General features: G+C 52.0%; 1 protein-coding gene across 1 annotated transcript; it reads left to right on the top strand.

Moving 5' to 3' along the window:
• The first annotated feature begins 16,921 nt into the window (after positions 1–16,921).
• On the top strand, positions 16,922–20,207 carry LOC125532818 (uncharacterized). The gene is made up of 3 exons (XM_087518103.1): positions 16,922–17,382; positions 18,530–18,607; positions 19,907–20,207. The coding sequence occupies exons 1-3, from the start codon at positions 16,956–16,958 to the stop codon at positions 20,005–20,007; spliced, it is 606 nt and encodes a 201-aa protein (XP_087374229.1). The 5' UTR covers positions 16,922–16,955; the 3' UTR covers positions 20,008–20,207.
• Positions 20,208–20,439: the final 232 nt, after the last annotated feature.

Below are 20,439 nucleotides of genomic sequence, written 5' to 3' on the forward strand. Positions count from 1 at the left end.
CACCGGGAAGAGGGACGACAATATTCGATCCAAATGGGTCATGATGGATGCCAAGCTCGCCCATCCGCGCCTGATGTTGCCGACGGAGGCACCCCGGTAGGGCAAGGAGTGGCCCAGGGCAGAGCTTGTCGACGAGCGGGCATCATCAGTGTTGGGACAGATGATGACTGACCTGAAGCAGGGCAATGCGAGGGTGGCCAAAATAATGGGAGTGATGCTCCTAAGGGAGTTCTTGATGCTGCGGGTTACCCCACTCCAGGCGCGCGCGCCCCTTCTGGGAGCTTGAAGGAGGGGAAAACAAGGCCCGCCTGAGGCCGGGGGACCTGCCTGACGACGAACTGGACGCCATCCTGCGTCTCATAGTCAGAGACAACCAGGAGTACCCGCCTAGCGCCTTCATTCCCCTGTTCAAACGCAGGGACCGGGAGGAATTCGTCGCCTCTAGGACGACTTTTGATGCACACGGGCTGGTGCTGCCGATGTTTTTGGGAGCTCCTACGGCGCAGAAACCGGTGGAGGTGTCTTCTGGCGAGTCCCGCGGAGAGGGGGTAGAGGAGGTGGACTCGGAGAAGACCCCGGAAGAGGTGGGAGAGACTTCCCCTCTGAGCAAGGCCGAGATTCTCCGTGCCCTTCCTGATGATGCCGAAGCCGACGCCTACCAAGGGGAGAGGGAGCAACCCCTCATCCCGACGAAGGGTAGGTCGTCGCTGGTGGTCCGTGGTGCTGCCTCCACCCCTACACCTCCTGAGGCTGGATCCGGTTCTGCCTCTGCACCGCCTATCGCCGCCGGAGTCCGAACGCCTACCCCACAGGTCTCGATGCTGTCGGGCCTCAAGCTTCACAAGCGAAAGGTGGAGTACTTCGCGGTGGACCGGTAGGTGTTTCAAGCTTCGCTTTATCCCTACCAGTACTTGTTATTTCCTGACACTCGCCCTTGGTTGATCAGGCCGGCATCTTCGGTGAAGAAGAGGAAGGAGAATACGGCGGCCATGCCTCCCTCCACAGAGAAAGGAGGCAGCAGCGCCCGCATCTCCCTAGCCCGGTCGTCCTCACGGGGCCAAGAGGAACATCGCCGCGTGGAATCAGCCCCCATGGCCCCGCTGGCTCCGGAGGTGCTGGTGCTTGGCGCGGTTGACGAGGTCCTAGCTGCTCCGGGGCCTGCGGTCTCCCAAGCCCTGGTGATGGCGTCGCTTCCTCCCACTGCTGCACCTCCACTCCCTGGTTCTTCTGCTCCTGCTGCCATCTTGGAGCGTGCCCTTTCAGAGATGACCCAACTGCAGGCGGATCTCCTAAGCGCTGACCCGCGTCTGGTGGTCGGGCGTCTGGAGTTGCCCTCCGGCTGGCTTCATTCTGACCCGGCGGTTCACGCGGCGCTGGGCCAGACTGTCGTGGCTTCCGAGAGGGAGAAGCAAGGAGCCGCCGGCGCTACAGCCGATCACGAGGCGGCGCTGAAAGATGCCAAGGCCGCTTGTGACCACTGCCAAGCGCTGGAGGGCGAGTTGCAGAGCCTGCGCGACAAGCGCGCCGAAGAGGTACGCCGCCGCCAAGCAGAGGAGGAGGAGATGAAGGCCTGGGAGGAAGTCGTCAAAAGCCGTGATGCTGAGCTGGCGGAGCTGGGGAAGAAGCAAGCTGCTGAGCGCAACCGGTTGGAATAGTTGGAGCGGAAGATGGGGACGAGGGAGGCCGATCTTGACGCCAAGGCGCGAGTCCTGGCCGAAGACCGCGTGGCCTTCGCCGATCTCGAGAAGAGATCTCGCAAGGCGCTGAGACGCTCTACGAGCACGGTCTGGAGAAGCCGCTGGACACTGACAAGGACGGCCCCACCCAGCTGCTTCCTCTCGTGGTGAAGGCGCTTGAGGAGGTCATCAATGGTCTCGGTCCCATGGCGGAGGCAGAAGCTAGCGTCCTGTCTTCAGCCGCACTGACTCACGTCCTTAGCCATCTGTACCTCCACAACCCCAACGCCCGCCTTGATGAGCTGCTGGAGCCTGTGGCTGAAGATCACTGTGAAGCCGCCGCCGCAGCTGTTCAAGGTCAAGTGGAGGCTTTGCTGGGAAGTTTCGCGGCTTTGTCTCCGATCCTCCGTCTGGCAATGCCGCGGATCCTGCGGCTGAAGGTGAGAACATCGTCGCCCACCGGGGAGCACCTTCCGCAGGCGATGGCGATATACAGGGGTGACCTATGGCTATTCTTCCCGTTTCGTTCCTGCAACATATATCAGGCCTCATGGAGGCGTTTAGACTTTTCATTTGGTATTGTGAGAACAATATGCTTGTAATATTTGCTTCAAGATTTTGCGTTTTCCTTCCTATTTGCTTTGTTCTGCGTCGGCAGAGCCCGGCCCCGCACATGCCTCAACCGCCATTGGGCCGACCGGAGACCAGGATGGCCTAAGGAGTAAGGGGCTACGTGACCAGTTAGGCTCCTGAGTCGCGATGCTCAGGAGTCCCCCTTGACGCGCAAACAACATATAGGGAAAGTTCGTGAGGATAGATTAATGTTCTACATCGGCAGAGCCCGGCCCCGCGCATACCTCAACCGCCATTGGGCCGACCGGATACCAGGACGGACCAACGAGTGAGGGGCTACGTGACCAGTTAGGCTCCTGAGTCGCAATGCTCAGGAGTCCCCCTTGACGTGCAAACAATTTCCATACCTGCCCTTGCCGAGGCCTCGGGAGGGGGGCGCGACGCCCAGGTCCGGAGGACCTGGTTGGGCGGCGTGCGCTTGGGCGTAACCCGAGTGCAGCCCCCGTGCCCAGCCCCCTCGTGTGGCTCTCCCGAGGGGAGGCATTGTGGTGAGGCTAGGCGCTGAGCTCTGGGCTCCTTGAGGTTGGTACGACTGTGGGGCCACCCTCAGTTGTTTATCACCATCGCGGACCATAGTGCTTCCGCTTGTGCACGGGCATAGCCGCTCCTCGGCAGTGTCGTCAGCCAGTGCGGAGCATGGTGCTTCCACTTGGGCGTGGGAGGGGGCCCCCTCCGGGAGTAGCCCCCGGGGCGTGTACAACCCCGCCCTGACACGTGGCTTGCACGGCAGGGCTGCGAGGTGTATCTGGGCACTCGTGAGCCAGCGCAGGACTCACGAGGCCCTACCTCAAGGCGGGTTGCACCTGGTCTTGAGTCTTGGTGACTGTATGTCCCTGCAAGGCGGTTAGATGGAAGCACTCTATGTCCTCAGGTCCCGGCCCTCGAGCGAGCTCAGCCGCTGCTGGTATGCCAGGTCACGATGCCGTGGTCAAGGCCAGGGGGTGAGGGTTGGAGAGCCAGTAAGAGCTCCTGAGTCGCGATGCTCAGGAGCCCCCCTTTTAACGTGCAAGCGAATTGCATAGGACGAACAGACCCGTGGTGGGCAGCAATCGAGCAGGTGATAACCGTGTGCAGGTTAAGCAGGGAAGGCAAATCAACTTGGATAAATGCAGGAGATAGATACCGCCAGGTCCGGCCCGAGCAGCTTGGGGATGATGCAGCCCATGGGGCGCTCCCAGCTAAACGAGCTTGGAAGATGTCACCTGGTTCTGTAGACGAAGTAGAGTTGGTGCAGCTGAAGGCGTGTGTTGAAGAAATGACTCCTCATGAGCCACCAGAACCCTGAGCCTCGGGAGGCTCTGAGGGTTCGGGAGGTTCCCTGAAGACCGTCTCCATCTCCTCCAGAACGGCGTGGTACCTGGCTTCCTGAGCCGCCAGGACACGTCGCATGTTGCGCTGATAGGTCGACGCCACGCTCGGCAGGCCAAAGGGCATACGAACGTAGCTGTGCGGAGGGCCCTCGCATCGGCCCACACGCGAAGGCCAGAAACGCTCCTGAGATGCGTCCCTATTGAGCCCTGGGACGTCGATGCAGACACGTAGCCCAGCATCCTCGCCAGGATGCGGAGCTGCGCCCCGTGGGCGGCAGTCGCCACACATGGCTCTTGCTTCTTGTAGTTCCTGTGTGGTCTTGGTGATGAACTCCTGAGTGGTGGGCACTCCTTGCCCTGTGCTCTCCTGAGGGTCACGTGCCGCGAAGCACGCTTCCAAGTGGTGCCCAAGCGCCTCCCTCGTGAGGTTGGCAAGGTCTGAGGCCCTCCAGAAGAGAGCCCCCGAGCCCTGCCTGAGGAGGGCGCCGGGCGCGCCTTCCTATGCAGCGGAGGGAGGCGCCCCTGGAGCGGGCGCTGGTCCTGACGTGGCTTCTGTCGTGATGCTGTCCTCCTGAGGTCCTGCATGGCGCGGCTGCTTCTTCTTGGGGTGGCCTCCAGAGGGCCTTCATTTCTGCTGTCAGGGTCGTCGATTGCTGCGGCTTGAAAGGCGCGCTCGAGGGAGCACACCGCATCCCTCTCTTCACACGGGACCGTGATGATTCCTCCGCTTCCTGGCATCTTGAGAACGTTGTAGCCGTGATGAGTGACTGCCATGAACTTGGCCAGGGCTGGATACCCGAGGATGGCATTGTACGGCAGGCGTATGTGCGCGACGTCAAAGTCGATGAGCTCGGTGCGGTAGTTCTTGCGCTCCCCGAAGGTGGCAGGCTGGCGGACCTGCTCTATCGGCGTGGTGGAGCCGTCGGTCACTCCTGAGAAAGGCTTGGTGGGCTGGAGATGCTCATATGGCACTTGGAGGTTGTCGAACGTGTCAACGGACCGGACGTTGAGCCCTGCGCCGCCGTCGATGACGGTCTTGGTGACCTGCACATTGCTGATGACAGGGGAACACACCATAGGGAGGGTGCCAGTGGTGGCTGCGCACTTGAGTTGATCCGTCGAGTTGAAAGTGATGGCGCATTGGGACCACCTGAGTGGGCACGTGGTCTCGAGCTTGGGGAGCGCCGCGTTCACATCGCGAGCAAACTGCTTGAAGACGCGCTGAGAGGCTGGGGCTTGCACGCTGCCCAAGATGCAGGCGATCGTGCACGACTCCTGGAAGCCCCCAACCCCCTCATCCTGGTGGTGGTCGTCGTTCCTTCTTAGTGGCGGCAGCGGGGGAAGACCGGCGTTGCCCTGGGGGCAATCCTCACGAGGCGGGTCCCTCCAGGCACCCTCACGAGGCTGGTCCTGCCATCAGTCCTCACGAGGCCGGTCGCGCCACTCCTGGCGTGGGCCACGGTCGTCCCAGCGTCCGCCTCCACGTCCTCCTCCGCGGTCGTAGCCCCGGTCGTTGCGCTCGGGGAGTCGACTGTAGCATCCTTCTCGTATTGCCCTGAGCTCTTGATAGTCGCTGGTGTTGTGGGTGTTCAGGTTGTGGAAGGCGTAGAACGGTCGGCCGTTCTTGGATGACTCGGGCTGATCTCTGCCTCGCTTGATGTCAGGCTCCGCTGCGAGCACAGCTACCTCCTTGCGCTTCACGTCCTTGGCCTTGGCCTTCGTCTCCTCCGCGCCCACGGCTGGCGGCTCAAGGAGAGAGAGGCGCCCCTCCTCGGCTCTTGCGCACCTGGTCGCCAGGTTGAACAGCTCCTGAGATGTGCAGAGCTCCTCATGGATGGCGAGCTCTTCCTTCATCTTGACATCACGGACGCCGTCGAAGAATGCGGAGATGATGGCCTCGTCCATGACCTTGGGGATCTTGAGGCGGGTGTTGTTGAAGTGCTGGATGTACTTCTGGAGGGTCTCTCCTAGCTGCTGCCTGATGTGGCATAGGTCACCCGCGGCCGGTGGGCGGTCGCGAGTGCCCTGGAAGTTGGCAACGAAGCGGTCGCGCATCTCGTCCTAGGAGGAGATCGAGCCGTGTTGCAGATTCAGGAGCCAGGAGCGAGCTCCATCCTTGAGAGCCATGGGAAACCAGTTCGCCATGACCTTTTCGTCGCCGTTGGCCGCTTCGATGCTCAGCTCATAGAGCTGCAGGAACTCCGCGGGGTCGGCGGTACCATCGTAGTGAGGAGGCAGATCTGGCTTGAACTTGCCTGGCCAGGTGACGCTACGCAGCTCAGGAATGAAGGTGCGGCAGCCAGCCATGGTTGTCGGGGCCCTCTTCGGAGGTGGAGCATGGTCTTGACGAGGTCCGCGCTGCACTGCTGTGAGGGGTGCGCAGTCTTGACGAGGTGGCACGGGGAGCGCAGGTGTGGCTTCTCGCGGCCGCGGAATTTCTTGGCAGCTTCTCTCTTCGCGCGTGGGCGCCGGGTGCGGTGGATCACGTCGCGGAGCCGCGCGCCTTGGTGCCAAGGCGACGTCTTGGGGCTCAGGCGGTGGAGGCACGCCATGAGCCCCGTCGCCCGCGGCTGGTTGAGAGGGAGGCAGAGAGTGGGACGGCGCCGGAGAGCCCCTGTGGCGCGAACGAGCTCGGCGACGCGGTCGAGCCACTCCTCGTAGAGGTCGTCGACGGGGCGGTAACGCAAGAGCTCGTTCGCCGTGAGGAGCGCGGCCCGTGTCTCCATGGGAGCGCGGTGCGCGTGAGACGACCGGCAGGGGTCAGCGATAGAGTGGCGGTGCGGCCGTCCTGCCGCACCGAAGGATGCAGCAAGGACGCCTGTTGCTCGTTCCCCGCCGGGCCGGTGGCTGCGTTGGCGGCAGGAGACGGAGAACGGCACTGTGGCCCGCCGACGGGAGCCGCCTGAGCGACGCGGGCGGTGAGGGCAGCCCGACGCTCAGCTCGAGCACGGCGAGCGTCCGCCATGGAGACGACGGAGCGACAAAGCGACGAACTGATGGGAGGGAAGCTATGGCACACCCCTACCTGGCGCGCCAAATGTCAGATGTGGGGTTCCGGCAAACCCTTAAGGTTCGAACACTAGGTGCGTGCGAAGTCTTTTCCTCCCACCGATGTACGCCCTAGCTCACTAAGATCTCGCGGACGAACTCGATGAACTCGCAACACAGAAAGACACAAGAGTTATACTGGTTCGGGCCACCGTCGTGGTGTAATACCCTACTCCAGTGTGGTGGTGGTGGATTGACTATAGGGCTAATGATGAACAGTACAAGGGAAGAATAGCCTCCTGAGGTTGAGGTGTTCTTGAGCTCGGTGAGCTTGTATGTGTGAGGATGGTCTGAATGATTCGTCCCTTGCTAAGGTGGTGGCTAGTCCTATTTATATTGGCTCTGGTCCTCTTCCAAAATATCGAGCGGGAAGGGAGCCAACAATGGTGGGCCAATTTGAAGGGGGACAACTAGTACAAGCTATCCTAAAAATGGTCTTCGCCTGCGAAAAGCTCTGTGGTGACGTCGTCTTGGGATCCACGATGACCTCCGTCTTCCCATCCTCCTGGTCTTGGTCTCGTTGCACCAATATAGCAACCTTTGCCTGATGCCTCGGTACTCTTTGCCTGCGCTGGCCGCCTTAGCACCAAAGAGGAAACAAGGACGTTGCGCGCGCTGGCACCCGCCTGTTGTCGTGCGTCACGGCTCATGTCACGAGGGCCTCGTGAGGTTTGCCCCGTCTTGATATCTCCGCTCCTCGTGAGTGTAACGCCCTCGATGCCGCTATATCTCCCACGTGTCGAAGCACGACTTAGAGGCATAACTGCATTGAAAGCAATGTCGCAAGTGAGGTAATCTTCACAACAACCCATGTAATACATAAGGGAAAGAGATACATAGTTGGCTTACAATCGCCACTTCACACAATTACCTGAATAAAGCATTACATCATCCAAATACACTCAAGGTTCGACTATGGAACCAAAATAAAAGAAGACTACCCCAAATGCTACACAGATCCCCGATCGTCCCAACTGGGCTCCACTACTGATCAACTAGAAAACGGAATAACATAAGGAACAAGATCTTCATCGAGCCCCTCCTTGAGCTTGGTTGCGTCACCTGCACGGTAGTATCGGCACCTGCAAGCTGGTTTTGGAAGTATCTGTGAGTCACGGGGACTCAGTAATCTCACACCCTCGCGATCAAGACTATTTAAGCTTATGGGTAAGGTAAAGGTATGAGGTGGAGCTGCAGCAAGCGACTAGCATATTTGGTGGCTAACATACGCAAATGAGAGCGAGAAGAGAAGGCAAAGCACGGTCGAGAAACTATGATCAAGAAGTGATCCTAGAACAACCTACGTCAAACATTACTCCAACACCGTGTTCACTTCCCGAACTCCGCCGAGAAGAGACCATCATGGTTACACACGCGGTTCATGCATTTTAATTAAGGTCAACTTCAGGTTTTCTACAACCGGACATTAACAGACAACGGGGAAAATGCTCAGATGCATGAGACGAACATGTATGCAAACGAAATGCACATGATGACATGATAAGAGATGCATGACACGCAAGCAATGACAAGGCAACAACAATGAATAACTAGAGGACACCTGGCACATTGGTCTCGGGGCGTTACAACACTCCACCACTACGAGAGGATCTCGTCCCGAGATCTAGAATGGCACCAGAGGGAAAACACGGAGGAGAAAGAGAAAAGGTAAAACTAAGTTGCTTCTTTGACAAACGAGTGAAACCAAAGAGCCTAGAAAAGGTTAAGCCATTTCGAGAAAAGAATACAACGGAGATGACGAAGTTGAAAACACTCCGTTAGAAAAGAGGAACAAGGAAGAACAACTTCGGGCATCACTCCGATTGAAAAGAAAAAGAATTGAATAAGAACTTGATAAGATGAGAAGATACATGATGAAATCACAACATACAGCCTCCGGAACTATTGAATGCATGGAACAAGGGGTAAGAAAGATCTCAGACATCACTCCGGTTGAGAAGATATGCAAGGCTTGATAAGGCGAAAGGAACTAGAAGAGATGACACAACACTCCGGTTAGATGGATAAGCACACGAAAGAACATGATCTTTGATGAAACTAGATGATGGTTGAAGAAAGCAATATCACAAAGCCTCCGGAATGAAAGAATAGAAGTTGGATCATCAGAACAAAAGAACGGAGAAGAAAACAACATCTTCTACCTCCGATGAGCTTGAAAAGCATCTTAAAGAGAAGGGTCGCACGGAGTTGTTGGAAAACCAACAACGAAAAGAGTGAACTTGTTGTAGCCTTATGGAATACATCTCAACACTATGAGGTGAAATTCTGCCACTAACAGAAACGATAGATTGGATTGATGTGAACAAGGAGATGAGAAACTTGTCTCACCGGGAGGATAGATGGAGAACTTGGATCATATATTATCACCATTAATAGCATTAATCCTTAGGGAAAGCTTTAGGTGAAATATACCCCAGATAACTCCAAAGAAGAGATTGATGGATTAGAATATCTCATTCTTAACAACATGTGAATCATGAAACATGAACTCAAATTATCAAGAATGACATAATACCACCTCCCATGATACGGAAAAAAGAATTGCACTCTGGATTGCAAGATGAAGAAACTTGAGCTCCTTAGAATCTTGATGAATACTTCGAAAATGAATTAAATCCTTGATGAACCAACATGTAGAACCTTCATGAAGAACTCTGGTAATGAAAGAATGATCAAACGAAAAGAAAGAGAAGTTGAAAATACAAGGTGAATCCTTGTACCAATTTAGATGAACCTCTATGGTGAACTAATTGAAAAAGGTTGGAACTCCGGGAAAAAGAGAAGATGAAAACAATTGAAATCAGGAATTTGATGAGCCTCCGGAATAGGGAATTGAGTTCACTCGTTGAGACAAGAATGAGAATTACATTATGCTTATCCTCCACCAATTAAATTGATGGCAATCAATGGATTTGACATATTACTTATTCTCGTAGAAAAGATTAAGAGAGATATAACATAAACTTGTGAATGTCTTCTGCGAACCACCGGTAGGATTGAAAAGAATGAATGAATTAATATGACAACCATGGAAAAGAATCTTGAACGAACCACCGAAAGAATTTGAAATGGAGGTAACAAAGCACAATTCACCAGAAAGAATTTGAAGATGAGACGAAGATACTTGAGTGAATTTAGATCCATGAGAACGAAGAGATCGCGAACTGATTAGAGATCACTTGAACGATGCACCGGTAAGATTGGAGAATGATAACAGAAAGCTGAGAATGAATAAATCTTCTGAAATGATGGGCTCCGGAGAACCAAACTGAAAAGGCTCCTGAATTGCTCCAGATGGGTGAAAAGAATTCTCACAATCAAAACAATTATGAGTGGATGGCATCAAGCTAGAACCATGAATTTTTAAGAGAATGGAGAAAGATATGAAGGAAAAATTCTTCTTCGATCTTAAAATGTTGAGAACGACGACGAGAAACACCACCATGAATTATTTAGACACTCCGGAAGAATCAAAAGCGAAGAGGTTGAGCCAACGATGATAAGAATTTGACAGATCTTGGAGAAAGGCATTTGACTGATTATAACTCATTCTTACGTCAAACTTTGAAAAGAATTTGGGAGTAACTCCGGGAAAATAGAAGAGTCAGGTAAGATCCTGGGAAAAGGCCTATGGGTTAGGGCCCACTCAAAAGAGACACCGTAGAACAATTACTCGAAAGAGAGATAGCACCGGTAGAATTAAATGGCTTGGATGAGATAACAATCTCGAAAAAAAGGTTGAACGAATCCTGAATGAAAAGACGAGCCTTCTGAGATATCTTCAACACTCCGGCACAAATGAATAGCGAGAGTGAATGATTAAGAGGAGCACCGGCACGGGAAAACATTTGAAAAAAGGAAAAAAGGAATATGATCAACACCACAAGCTTGAATTAAATCCACCGGAGAAGAAAAAGAATGACGAATGATGAACTTGAATCTCCATTAGGATCTTCATAAGAATCACTGGATACGAACATTGACGGAAAATGAATGGAGAGGCTTCCCATCAATAAAAGGATACTTGAATAAGAAATCTGAGTCCTTGAAGAAAAAGGGTGGGAGGGTGGGAAAACAAGGACAATTTGGAGATGGATGAAACAAACACCGTTGAGACGAACTGATAATTGATCTTGCGAATGTTGAAAATGATTGGATCCACTTGAAGAGAAACACGCCGGTTGAAAAAGGATTGACAACACAACTCTATGATCAAGAAGGATTGGTATTCACATCGGAGTATGAGAACACCGCTTCGGGAAGGTATGGAACCAACATTTGACATTGAAGCAACTCGAATACCACAACTGAAAACAAAACAAAGGATTGGCTTGGAGAGTAAGCCAGAACAAACATATGATTGAGATTTCGTCCGAAGTTTTCGTGGTGGAGCCTACACGGGCTCGATCGTACAGCACCATCATGTACAAGGCAGTGCACATGACATACGAAGCATCCACGAGTCGGCATAGCCAGGGACTCTTTAAGACACAACGAGACCACTATAAAACCAACCATGGATAGGCGGACCACTAGACGTCAAACCCCAATTTCATATCATACTTCTGTCGGAAAGATATCCTAAGAGCTACTTGAATTCCCACTTATAAACTCCCGAAACTTTCCGGTTATGCAATCAGGTGTTGGGGATACAGGGGAAGCATAATATCTCACCCAAATCTAGCAAATCCTACATCCAGCTGTATCCATCCTTCAACACATAACCAAGAAACCTTCGGAAATCATTTACCTCAACCTTCAAAAAGCATCCGTTATACAAGTTATGGCAATACTCCCGAACTCCCGCCCCAGTACTGGGTGGCGTCGAGGTTATATCACCAACAACTGCTTAAATGAGATTTTCGATGTCCGCGAAACTAAAAACTAAACTCAGGTATTCCAGAACTGCAACGATAAAATTGTGACGACAACACCTCGGAGCTCAACTCCCCGGGACACTGCCACCACCCCTAAATGTCAGGAGGCACCAAGAACAATTTTCTCGTCACAAAACCATCGGAACGATTCCAAGATACCCGCGTGATCCTAAATTTTTTTTAGTGAAATTTGAGAAGAGAAGAGTCAAAACTCTACATCAGGATGCCTCACCAGATCAACGAAGGGAATGAGGAGTAAAATGAATTCCTAACTCTCTGATATATAATTCCTAAATGACTCAAAACATTTTTCTAGACTCAACAACGCCAGCGATTCGATCAAGCAGGGGGCTCCTACACTCGGGGAAGGCTCTGATTACCAACTTGTGATGCCCTCGATGCGGCTATATCTCCCACGTGTCAAAGCACGACTTAGAGGCATAACCGCATTGAAAGCAATGTCGCAAGTGAGGTAATCTTCACAACAACCTGTGTAATACATAAGGGAAAGAGATACATAGTTGTCTTACAATCGCCACTTCACACAATTACCTGAATAAAGCATTACATCATCCAAATACACTCAAGGTCCGACTACGGAACCAAAATAAAAGAAGACTACCTCAAATGTTACACAGATCCCCGATCGTCCCAACTGGGCTCCACTACTGATCAACTGGAAAACGGAACAACATAAGGAACAAGATCTTCATCGAGCTCCTCCTTGAGCTTGGTTGCGTCACCTGCACGGTATCATCGACACCTGCAAGCTGGTTTTGGAAGTATCTGTGAGTCACGGGGACTCAGCAATCTCGCACCCTCGTGATCAAGACTATTTAAGCTTATGGGTAAGGTAAAGGTATGAGGTGGAGCTGCAGCAAGCGACTAGCATATTTGGTAGCTAACATACGCAAATGAGAGCAAGAAGAGAAGGCAAAGCACAGTCGAGAAACTATAATCAAGAAGTGATCCTAGAACAACCTACGTCAAACATTACTCCAACACCATGTTCACTTCCCGAACTCCGCCGAGAAGAGACCATCACGGTTACACACGCGGTTGATGCATTTTAATTAAGGTCAACTTCAGGTTTTCTACAACGGGACATTAACAAATTCCCATCTGCCCATAACTACGGGCACGGCTTTCGAAAGATCAATCCCTGCAGGGGTGTCCCAACTTAGCCCATCACAAGCTCTCACGGTCAACGAAGGATATTTCTTCTCCCAAGACTATCCGATCAGACTTGGCATCCCGGTTACAAGACATCCTCGACAATGGTAAAACAAGTCCAGCAAAGCCGCCCAAATGTCCCGACAAATCCCGATAGGAGATGCACATATCTCGTTCTCAGGGCACACTCAGATGAGACTAGCTACGAGTAAAACCAACCCTCAAGTTTCCCCGAGGTGGCCCCGCAGGCAGCTCAATTCGGACCAACACTTAGAGAAGCACTGGCCCGGGGGGGTTAAAATAAAGATGACCCTTGAGCCGGCCGACTCAAGGGAAAGAAAAGGCTAGGTGGCGAATGGTAAAACCAATGTTGGGCCATGCTGGAGGAGTTTATTCAAGGCGAACTGTCAAGGGGTTCCCATTATAACCCAACCGTGTAAGGAACGCAAAATCCGGGAACATAACACCGATATGACGGAAACTACGGCGGCAAGAGTGGAACAAAACGCCAGGCATAAGGCCGAGCCTTCCACCCTTTACCAAGTATATAGATGCATTAATTAATAAGAGATATTGTGATATCCCAACAAAATAACCATGTTCCAAACATGGAACAAGCTCCAATCTTCACCTACAACTAACAACGCTATAAGAGGGGTTGAGCAAAGCGGTAACATAGACAAACAACGGTTTGCTAGGACAAGGTGGGTTAGAGGCTTGGTTTAACAATATGGGAGGCATGATATAGCAAGTGGTAGGTATCGCAGCATAGGCATAGCAAAAGAGCGAGCATCTAGCATGCAAAGATAGAAGTGATTTCGAGGGTATGGTCATCTTGCCTGAGATCCCGCAAGGAAGAAGAACGAGTCCATGAAGAAGACAAACGGACGTAGTCGAACGGGTCCTCACAAACGCGACGTAATCGGAACCAACCCGAAGAAGGAACACCGGAAAGAAGCACATAACATAGTAAACAACCAACACATGAACATGGTATGATATGTGGGATGCAGTATGTGATGCATATGCATGATTTGGAAAGGAATGATTGAACCTGGCCTCAACTTGGAAAACCAAGAGTGCCACTGGAAAGGTGAGGTGATTTCGGTCGAAATCGTTATAAAGATCACCGGAATCGGATGCACGGTTTGGAAATGGCAAGCAAAACAAATATGGCACCGGTCTGCGATTAACAGCAAGTAGCCTTCTAAATGCATAAAGATAAATATGCTACATCACTCAAACATGGCAACAAAATACATGGCAGGGTTCCACTCATGATTCTTGACAAAAGATGAACACTGAGCTACGGCTAATTCACTCATTAGCAAGCTCAAACAAGCATGGCAAAAGTGCAAATGATTACTGGTTTCAGACTTAGTGAAATTATCAGCATGTCGGGAATTTATCATCAGGAAGCAATGTTTAGAGCACGATAACTACATGCTACAGGAACATATCATGGCAAAGCAAGGCATGGCATGAAGATAATCTAAGCATATAACAAAAGTCCCTTAGTGACCATGAGCCAAAAGGGATCAGAAAATACAATTGCAAACATGCGAACATAGCAAAAACATAAACAAATTCAGACTTAGTGAAAAACTGGAGCATGCAAAATAGATAACGAGTAGGCATGTTTACGAGCTCGATGCACTCACTACAGAGCATGGCATGACAATCTAAGCATACAACCATCAAGAAGACATGGCATAGAATCTAGACATGGCAAGAACAATATCATAGCATGCACGGATCAATAGAAACAACCTCGGTAAAATCGCTAAACATGTTAACAATCTGCGAGGAACATTTTATAGCAAAAGTAGAGCTCGATTGACTCAAGCTAGGGTGCTCCATAAATGCAAACAAAGACATGGATGGATAGAGAACCACAACATTAATAAAACATCCTTACTGATCATCCTCAAAAAAGGCACGAATCACTAGGAAACAACATGAACATATGGCATAAAAACAATAACAGGACAAGGACTTAGTGAAATTCTAAGTCCCTGAAATCAGCATCAACGAGTAAACTACTTTGCACGCTTGTGCTAGTCACCACAAAGATCACAAAAATACATGGCAAGCACCCCTGTAAAGATGGCATGGCATATAATAAAACACATGTAGAGCTCAGTATCATAGCATGCACACATAAATCATGGCAAAAATGACAAAAAACAATTTGCTGAAACAGATCTGACAAATTCATCACATAGCCCTCTTCCAACAGCATTTCGGGCATCAAGATGAGCTCAAATGAAAATGATGCAATGAGATGATACTCGACGAGACGAACATTTTGATATGCTACACGCACGAATCGGAGCTACGGCTGAAGAGTTATGGCATGATGAAAAGAGGCACATGAATCTGGAATCTGGGGACTTGGAGAAATATAACCTCGCAAAAAAATACACCGGGCTGGAGGAAGTGGGCCGGCGGGGACGAAGCTGGGCCGCAAGGGGGACGACGCTGGGCCATGGCGAGGTCGGCCCAGGAGGAGGTCAACGGAGCCGAGCGGGGAAGTCAGCTGGATCGGGCTCTCCTCCCGATCCATGGCGGCGGCGGCTCTGGAGGATTCTGGCGAGGGCGGAGGAGGCTATGACAGGGCGGCGCCGGCGGGATCCGGGCGACGGGGACGCGGCTAGAGGCGCGGACGCTCCGGCGCCCGTCGAACGGCGGCGGGGCAGGAGAGCTTCGGCGTCGGGGTGCAGAGGGAGGACGACGGCGAGGCCATGCGTCGGCGGCGGCGGGGCGGCGAGATCTCTCCGGCGATGGGAAGGGCGTCCAGCGCGGCGGAGCGGGACGTCGGCGGCGAGATCCGGCAGGGAGGCGGGCGACGCGCGGGGCGGGGCGCTCGACCAGGCGGCGGCGGGATCTGGGCCCGCGCGGGCCTGACCCGGGCTCCGCGGGCCACGGCGGTGGTGGGACGGCGGCGCGACAGGTGGCGGCACGCGGTTGGTGGCGGCAATGCATCCGGCCGGAGTCGGACATGTCCGGCGCGGCGCGGAGGGAAAATTTAGGGTTAGGGGTGGAGGAGACCCGGAATTTCGGGGAGGAGGCCTTTATATAGAGGTAGGAGGAGCTAGGAATGTCCAAATGAGGTGCGGTTTGCGGCCACGCGATCATGATCGAACGATCTAGATGATAGAAGGGGTTTAGGTGGGTTTTGGGCCAGTTTGGAAGGGTGTTGGGCTGCAACACACACGAGGCCTTTTTGGTCCTTCGGTTAACCGTTGGAGTATCAAACGAAATCCAAATGGCACGAAACTTGGCAGGCGGTCTACCGGTAGTGAACCAAGGCCGCATGACAAGTCTCGGTCCAATCCGAAAACGTTTAACACACACACACGAAAAGAGGTAGAAAGGGACACCAGATGACATAGGAGCGCCGGATTGCAAAACGGACAACGGGGAAAATGCTCGGATGCATGAGACGAACATGTATGCAAATGAAATGCACATGATGACATGATAAGAGATGCATGACATGCAAGCAATGACAAGGCAACAACAGCGAATAACTGGAGGACACCTGGCACATCGGTCTTGGGGCGTTACAACACTCCACCACTACAAGAGGATCTCGTCCCGAGATCTATGATGGCACCGGAGGGAAAACACGGAGGAGAAAGAGAAAAGGTAAAACTAAGTTGCTTCTTTGACAAACGAGTGAAACCAAAGAGCCTAGAAAAGGTTAAGTGTAACACCCCGGTAGTTAAGCTACAGTAACCACACACAAATGGTGCCATGTCATCAAGATTAATTTTCTAAACCTCACTTTGATCCAAGCCGAAAGCAAATTCAAATTCCAAAAACAAGTCAAATTATTATTTCTTCAGACAGTAAATTAAAAATGTTCGTTGGGTTGCAAATATTCGCTAACTGGTTTTCATTCATTAACCAACATTTTGGAAGTACTGAAATGCATGGCATAATCAAAACCAGTGACAACAATATCTTAATGGACCTTTTAAATTCAAACATGATTTTGAGCCTTTCAAAATGACCTCAAAACCTTAGGTGTGTCACCACTATATTGCATACTATTTGTGTGCCAATTTTCAAACTTAACTAAATTCATATGACATTTTTTTAAAAAAAATTACAAAATGGCGAAGATAAATTGGAACAGAAAATAAAAAAAGAGGAAGAGGAAGAAACTATTGTGCGGTAGGGCTCTATGCCAACAGTACACAGCCCAGCCCATGGGGAGGTCATCTTCCTCCCCTGTTCATCCAGAGCGTCGTGGACGCTCGTACGTCGTCCGTGGCGTGGACGCCACACACGGCGGCCATCCGCTGCATCCCCCGATGGATAAGAAGGACCCCCTCGATCCCCTCCTGACCCTAGCGCCAACCACCCCCTCCCTCACTCCCTTTCGCTCTCTCCCGAGCGCATCTGGCGCCACGCAGCCGTTGACCACGAGGCCAGGAACCTCCCTGCGCTACCTGGGAACGGCCAGGGGACCGCCTTCTTCTTCTTCATCCTCTCCATTGCCCCTGGACAAGCCGGAGCCGTCCCTTGCGCTCGCCATCGACGACATCTTCGCCGCGTACATCGCCATCGTCCGCCGTCGATTGCCGCCGCTCTTGTCCACCTCTGGCCTCCCCGGCCATGCCCCAAGAGTTCATAGTGAGCTTCTCCTCCTTCTCCCCTGTTTCCCCCTTCGATCCGATGCTGTAGGCTGCGCATCCCATCGTGCTCGAAGCTCCATGCCTGCGGCCATGCTTAGCCGCCCATGGTAGTGCCCCTCGCCGTGTCCGGTCGATTGCGCGTGCGCCCTGGCCGCGCCCGCGCCGCCCGCTGCTCGTAGCCGCCTCCTGGGCGCCTTCCTGCCCATTGCTGCAGCTGCTTACGGTTGCCATGCGCCGCTCCCGCGCTCTACCTGCTGCTGATTCTCCTTGCGCTGCTACTGCTGATATTGTCCTACGCTGATGCTCTTGCTGTTGTTTTGCTGCTCCCTGCTACTGCTATCTCCGCTGCTGCTCATAGCCATAGCCGTTGCTGCCTTTTGCCGTTGTTGGCCGCTCCTACACTGGCCTTGGTTGTGGCCGTAGCCATGGTTGAGTGCCATGTGCGGTGCATGTGTGTGCATAGGCGTGAGGCTTGCTATGCCTCTGGCCGGACTATTCAGATTAGATTAGGATCTAATATAATTAGTCAAACTATCTAACCTCTAATAGACACTAACAGCAGGGCCCCACCTACTAATTAGGATAACTTAAATTAAAACAAGACCCTGTTAAAAAGTAGGAGTCAATGACATGTGGGCCCCGCTGACCCTATTGACCAGTCAACATTGACTGGTCAACTGATGACTGTACATGCTGACTCAGCCCGTGGACCCCACTGTTCATAGACATAGACTAGCCAATACCCTAGTAACAGAAGTATTTAGGCATTTAAATTCTAATTAACTAATTTCAGAAATTCAGAAAAAGGGATTTTTAAACTTTGTAAATTAATATAAAATAAACTGTGACTCGGATGAATAAACTTTGTACATGAAAGTTGCTCAGAACGACGAGACGAATCCAAATACGTAGTCCGTTCGTCCGTCACACACCCCTAGCATAGCAAACACGCAACTTTCCCCCTCCGGACCATCTGTTCGAAAACGTGAAACACCGGGGATACTTTCCCGGATGTTTCCCCCCTTTGCCGATATCACCTACTACTGCGTTAGGGCACTCCTAGCACCGTTACTTGTCATGTCATGCATCGATATGCATCTGTTTGCATTGTATTCATTGTTTCTTCCCCCTCTTCTCTCCGGTAGACTACGAGACTGACGCCACTGCTGCTGTCCCGATCGACTACGGTGTTGACGACCCCTCCTTCTTGCCAGAGCAAACAGGCAAGCCCTCCCTTGATCACCAGATATTGCCTATTCTTCTCTACTGCTTGCATTAGAGTAGTGTAGCATGTTACTGCTTTTCATTAATCCTATTCTGATGCATAGCCTGTCATTGTTGCACCAGCTGTTGATACCTTACCTGCAATCCTAAATGCTTAGTATAGGATGCTAGTTTATTATCAGTGGCCCTACACTCTTGTCCGCCTGCCATGCTATACTACTGGGCCGTGATGAGGTGATCACGGGCATAATATATACTTATACTATTACATTACTTATGATACTGTTCGGAGATGGGGGCTGAAGGGGCAGGTGGCTTCATCCAGGTAGTGGTGGGCCTGGGTTCCCGACGGCCCCCGACTGTTACTTGAGGCGGAGCGACAGGGCTGGTTGAGACCACCTAGGAGAGAGGTGGGCTTGACCCTGGTCGGCGTTCGCAGATACATAACACGCTTAACGAGATCTTGGTATTTGATCTGAGTCTGGCTACTGGCCTATACACACTAACCATCTACGCGGGGACAGTTATGGGCACTCGATGTCGTGGTATCAGCCGAAGCCTTCGTGACGTTAGCGACCGAGCGGCGCGCGCCGGGTTGGACCGCGTAACGCAACTTCCTTTGTAATGGATGTTGCTAGGTCTGCTCACCGGCCGCATTCGCAACATGCAGGTGTGCAATGGGCGGTGGGCCCAGACCCATGCGCCATAGGATTTAGACCGGCGTGCTGACCTCTCTGTTGTGCCTAGGTAGGGCTGCGATGTGTTGATATTCCGAGGCCGGGCATGACCCAGAAAAGTGTGTCTGGCCAAATGGGATCGAGCGTGTTGGGTTATGTGGTGCACCCCTACAGGGAAGTTAATCTATTTGAATAGCCGTGATCTTCGGTAACGGGACGACTTGGAGTTGTACCTTGACCTTATGACAACTAGACCCGGATACTTAATAAAACACACCCTTCCAAGTGCTAGATACAACCGGTGATCGCTCTCTCACAGGGCGACAAGGGGGAGGGTCATCGGTTAGGATTATGCTACACGATGCTACTTGGTGAACTTACCATCTACTCTCTTCTTCTGCTGCAAGATAGAGGTTACCAGAAGCGTAGTCTTCGATAGGACTAGCTATCCCCCTCTTATTCCGGCATTCTGTAGTTCAGTCCACATATGATAGCCTTTTCCATTTGATACCAATGCATACATATGTAGTGTAGCTCCTTGCTTGCGAGTACTTTGGATGAGTACTCACGGTTGCTTTGCTTCCTCTTTTCCTCCTTTCTATACCCGATTGCTGCGACCAGACGTTGGAGCCCAGGAGCCAGACGCCACCGTCGACGACGACTACTACTACTCGGGAGGTGCCTACTACTACGTGCAGCCTGCTGACGACGACCAGGAGTAGTTAGGAAGATCCCAGGCAGGAGGCCTGCTCCTCTTTCGATCTGTATCCCAGTTTGTGCTAGCCTTCTTAAGGCAAACTTGTTTAACTTATCTCTGTACTCAGATATTATTGCTTCCGCTGACTCGTCTATGATCGAGCTCTTGTATTCGAGCCCTCGAGGCCCCTGGTTTGTAATATGATGCTTGTATGACTTTTTTTTATTTGTAGAGTTGTGTTGCGATATCTTCCCGTGAGTCCCTGATCTTGATCGTACACGTTTGCGTGTATGATTAGTGTACGGTTGAATCGGGGGCGTCACAAGTTGGTATCAGAGCCGACTGCCTGTAGGAATCCCCCTTTCCAACTCCTTGGCCGAAGTCGAGTCTAGACATTACAAAACTTTTACTAACATGGATGCGTGTCTTACGGGCCCACGTCGCCATTTGGGTGGTA

The sequence above is a fragment of the Triticum urartu genome, chromosome 1A, assembly GCF_056163025.1.
Source record: "Triticum urartu cultivar PI428250 chromosome 1A, HENAU_Tu73, whole genome shotgun sequence".
NCBI lineage: Eukaryota > Viridiplantae > Streptophyta > Magnoliopsida > Poales > Poaceae > Triticum > Triticum urartu.